Source organism: Camellia sinensis, chromosome 8 (assembly GCF_055761805.1).
Source record: "Camellia sinensis isolate YWXY chromosome 8, ASM5576180v1, whole genome shotgun sequence".
Taxonomy (NCBI): domain Eukaryota; kingdom Viridiplantae; phylum Streptophyta; class Magnoliopsida; order Ericales; family Theaceae; genus Camellia; species Camellia sinensis.
In genome coordinates, this window is record NC_138968.1 from 110,755,780 (window position 1) to 110,760,970 (window position 5,191).

Genomic DNA, 5,191 nt, shown 5'->3' on the forward strand with positions numbered 1-5,191 from the left:
AGGACACCAAAACCACCTTTCCACCACTGAAAATCCTCTGGATTTCAGTGGTAGAAAGGTCATGCAAAGGGTTCAACAAGTGCCTAAAGGGATTACTCAAAACAACGCCTAACAAGGCCTAAGAGGGGGTAAATCACCCCAAACGAAAAAGTGACCTTAAACAACTATTTTAAGCATGCAAAAATATAAATTTTTCTAGTTAAGAGTTAAGCTTAAAAACATATGCAAGAAGGGCTAAAAGCTTAAGCAAGAAAGGGGGATTTAATGGTCAAATACTCACCCTTGAAGACCTCATTTACAACTGCAACTCCAACAAGTTCTTTGAGCTTAAACCAGTCCAAGAGCACAAAAAACAATCCCTTAGCACCTCAGCAACCAAAGGAAGGTGTTTGAGTGTGTGTTTGTGTGTTAAACTAAGACAAAATAACACTTTAAGGCGCAAAATGGGAACAAACAAGGAAGAATAGATACAAGTGTGTATCTATCTCTCAAGCCCCAAGTTTCTGAACCTAGAGGAGGGAGGAGGAGCCTCCCTCTTATAGAAACTAAAAGGCAAAGCTTTTTGGAGAAGCTAAGCTTCAAACAAATCCCTCCATACACGTGTATAGAGGATAGCTCTAATGTCCTCTAGCTGGCACAGCTGGAGGAAAATGTCTCCAAAAAGGTGCCAAAAAGCAGCCGACCACTTGAAGTGGTCGGCCTGCTACTTAAAGTGGTCGGCCAACCACTTCAAGTGGTCTCCCAAGACAAAAACTGGTCGGCCATAGGTGGGAGAGGTCTAGAGCATGAAAGAAAGCTAGTGGTGTGGTGGCCGACCAGAAAATGTGGCCCAAAAACCAAGCAAGCCAGTTATCCGACCAGAAAACTGGCTGGCAGAAGGAAAAGTGGTCTCCAAGGAGAAAAAGTGGTCTACCACCCTTGTACCACCTTCCAAACAAGGAAAAAAAGGTTTGTATCAAAAAAAAACCAAAACGGATGCAAGATGAGAGATCGAGAGACAAGGCACGCGGCCAAAAGCCTCGAAAATTGGTCTACGAGCATCAAAAGTGGTATGCCACCACAAAAGTGGTCTCCCGGACCACAGTGTTCCTCTAGGCAGAGGCAACAAGGTGTGGTTCAAAAACCACGCCAAACGGAGAACATTAAGCGGTCCCGAGCCAAGGCGCACGGCCGAAGGCTCCGAAAATCGGAAACTAGTCTTCAAGCGGGAAAAGTGGTCTACGACCACAAAGAGATGGTCTACAAGACCTCTCCCTCCCTCCGGGAAGAGAAACAAAGTTTGGTCCACAAACCGAGCCGAAGCACAAAAGAGTTCAGAGGCCCGGAGGCAAGGCTCTCAGCCAAAACTCCAAAACCTCTAAATGAGCACAACATGCACCATCACCGAGTGCTCAATCGATGACGTCTGAGTCTTAAAGTCGGTCAAAAATGGGGTGTCTATAGGTACGAAATATAGTTAACTCTTCATCCTCAAGTGCCATCCATATTTGGTTGTATCCTGAACACCCATCCATGAAAGACAACACCTCATGTCCGGTAGTGGCGTTTATCATTAATTCCATAATAGGAAGCGGAAAGTCATCCTTGGGACATGCTTCATTCAAATTTTGAAATTCGACACATATTCTAATCTATCCATTCTTCTTGACTACTGGGACCATACTTGATATCCATGTCGGATATTTTACTTCACGTATGAACCTAACTTTGATCAACTTGTCGACTTCTTCTTCCACTTTAAGGATATGCTCAGGTCTGATGCATCGATGAGCCTGCTTTACTAGTCGTATACCATGTTTGATCCCAAGGTGATGGACAGCAACCTTTGGACTTAAACCTGGCATATCCTTATACGCCCATGCGAAGACATCTTTATATTCGAGAAGCAGTTCAAAAAATGTCTTTTCTTCCTCAGGCGTTAAGAGTGTTCCCACAAAGATTGGTCGAGGGTCATCAGGAGTTCCCAAGTTGTTCAAATTGTCAACAGTTGATTGCCCCCCATCTTCAAGTTCTGGTGGAGCTTCTTGGAGATCATCATCCTCCGAATCTGAGCTAGAGTCTTCTTCAACTGTTACATGGTGAGAACCAACATGTTCAATTTCTTCTTCTCTTTTACTTTCCGCTTGAGTCTTAACTTCTCCAGTTAGTATGATAGTGTGCCTTTTGACCTTAAGCGGACCTTCAACACTAACTTCAAGTGATGTCATGTGTTTCATGCGAGAAGGAATCAAACTTCGAGTCTCATCGTCCTCCTTTGTAGAATTCAACTCAATTGTCGTTGTACTTCTCTTGTTCTTTCCTTTTCTAGGTGATGTATTCATATCACCAAGTCGAGCAAAAATGGAGTTCGTGACCAAGAAGTTTGTTTTTCATCCCCTACCTTAGTACTGCCTAATCTGTTAAAAACTGAAGGTTGAGAAGTTGTACCTTCATCTGTCTTATCAACAGTGCTCATCCTATTAAAAACTGAGGTTCAAGGTGCAGGAGCTTCAATACGGTCAAACACTAAAACTCGAGGAGTTGGGCTTGGACTTTTGTCTTCCTTCACTTCTTCCACAGTGATGTGTTATATGTCTTCCTTCTTCCCTTTTCTCTTGGCAGAGATATGAATGGGTTCAGTTGGCATGAATCCGACTCCAGTCTTTGGAGAGCTCACCCTGTACCCTTGTTACCTTAACTTTCTCTGAGTTTCATTAAGACCATGAACTTTCTCACCTATAAGTTCAAGACTTAACTCTCCCAGTGATGAGGGATCAACAAAGTCATAACCTGACTTGGCTAGAAGCTTGTATGCTTGTGGATCAAACCCTTCCATTCGTCCTTCAGGTAAGGAGCCGTGTTCGATAGAATTTTGTGAAGGCCTAACAAATCCCTTTAGCGAAGGTTTGATTAGGCTTGACAATCCCACCTATGGAATTGGTATTGTTGCATCTGCTCGTAGTATCTGCAAATCTTCTTTTATTGCGGGGTGAACAAAGTCTCCTTTAACTTTTGCAGACGTCGTGACTTCCTCAAACGGCGACTGCCCTTCTTTCCATTGAGACTTCGGCACATACCTGAAGACTTGTGTCATTGCATGGCATTTTGAGGATAAAGGATGTTGTTGTGGCTCTTTTGCCGCTTGATACGTCTTCCCTTGAGAAGTCCAACACAACTTGTTTTTCTTCATTCATTTTCTCTTTTCTTACAGAAGGGATTTCAACTGGAATAACTTTAGGTATCCCATTGGAATCCAAATAAAATTTTGCATCAGCAAAGTGAGACTCAGTTTCTGTAAATGGCTTGTCATCTGCTAACACCGTCTTTATTCCACCTTGGTCAAATTTAAAACATTGATGGAGAGTTAACACAACTACACCATTTCCATGGACCCAGGGTCGCCCAAGCAACAAATTATAGGACGTTCTTGCATTGATGACAGGAAATAAAGTACTGGCTGTGAGTTCTCTAATTGTGAGGTTCATACGAGTCATACCAATCGCGTGTTGCCCCCCTTTGGTTGAAACCTTAAATAACCAGACGGCTTCGAGCTAACTCATCAATTGGGATTCTGAGTTTCTTCATGGTGAACTTTGGCATGATGTTTACCGCTGAGCCTCTATCAATAAGGATGCGGTTAACTTTTTGTTCACTAATAAAGCCAGAGACAAACAATGGGCGATTGTGTGGCTTTGAACCTAGTTGAAGGTCTTCATCAATGAAGGTGATTGTTGTGTAACAAGGAACAGAAGTGATGGAGTTCACCTTAGGATAGTCTAGCTCATTAACAACAAACTCATATTTTCTAGGATCTTCTAACACCCGAACAAGTGCAAGTTGTACAAACTGAGGAAGATGAGACGCTTCATGCAAACTAAAGCATAGGGGTAGTTTTTTCAAGGTTGTCAGGACCTCAATTTCCTCCTTATTTAGCGTTGCCTTTATGGCGTGCACTTGTTCCATATTTGCTTCCATGGTTAAAACCGTATAGACAGCCTCGACCAAGTCATCTCCCAAAATACCCAATTGGGAAGAAGTCTTGCAGGATAATTAGGGCACGCGAGTTTTTTTCAGGAAATTTATCTTCTTGTTACATCTTCTTTTCATTCTCCCTTTTGTCTGTCACCTCCTTCTTGGAATGTCGATGGGAGTTCTTCTTTTCTTTTACTTTCTTGAGTGAAAAATGTTGCATCTTAGACTTGCTTCTTCGTGACTTCCTTTGTCTCACGAGAGTCCAACTTTCATCTTCTCCAACAGTTAAGACTTCTTCAAAACCGTCATGGACATGCATGTCTTGATTTGGAACTTGAATAATGACAGGTTCAAGTGAACCAAACTGGATGACTTTGGGAATTGCTTTCACTGTTGGGATTGCAGATTGTGACATTTCTGTCTTGGAGTTTGAGGATGGAGAATTTGGAGGTCCTACAATAACCGTTGCATGGTCGGATTCTGCCGATTTATCAAGGTCCAAGAGGATTTTGTTCTTCCTGGCCAAGTCCACGAGCAATTCCTTTAACACGAAGCATTTTTCAATAAGATGACTAACTATCCGATGATAGTGGCAATACTTCGGATCCTTCACGCAACCTATTTCTTCAGGACGTTTGCACTTAGGGAGTTGAATGACTTTTTTTTCAAGTCAATCTTCTAACATCCTTGGTACGTCAAAGTCAGGAAAGGGATACTTCTTTTCTTGTAATTCCTTCAGAGATGGGCGTGTTTCCTTCCTTTCTTCTTTCTTCTTTCTTCTTGTCTTTTGTTGAAATCTTGATTGGAGCTGTGGTTACCACCATTGCTTCTTTGGTGGTACCTTTGAAAGGCTTGCCTCCTTTTTTCACTTCTTTGTTATCTTTTCTTTGTTCAAGAATTGGGAGGTCTTTCCTGCCATGGTTGGCTATGCTAATTTCCATGTCATGTGAATGCGTAGCTAACTCTTCAAATGTTCGTGGTTTTATCCCTTGAACGATGTAAAGGAGTCCCCAATGCATGCCTTGTATACATATCTCCACAGCCGAAATCTCAGAGAGTCGGTCTTTACAATCTAGACTTAGAGCACGCCAACGGTTGATGTAGTCTACCACAGGCTCATCCTTCCATTGCTTGGTACTGGTTAATTCCATCATGCTTACCATATGACAGGTGCTATAGAAACGATTAAGGAATTCACGTTCTATTTGCTCCCAACTGTCAATTGACTCGGCCTCCAAAT

The 5,191-nt window shown here is 42.5% G+C and overlaps 1 protein-coding gene across 1 annotated transcript; it reads right to left on the reverse strand.

The window, feature by feature from the left end:
- Positions 1 to 1,631: 1,631 nt before the first annotated feature.
- On the reverse strand, positions 1,632 to 3,473 carry LOC114271452 (uncharacterized). The gene is made up of 3 exons (XM_028213072.2): positions 3,057 to 3,473; positions 2,673 to 2,872; positions 1,632 to 2,304 (listed from the first exon to the last, which is right to left on the reverse strand). The coding sequence occupies exons 1-3, from the start codon at positions 3,471 to 3,473 to the stop codon at positions 1,632 to 1,634; spliced, it is 1,290 nt and encodes a 429-aa protein (XP_028068873.2).
- Positions 3,474 to 5,191: the final 1,718 nt, after the last annotated feature.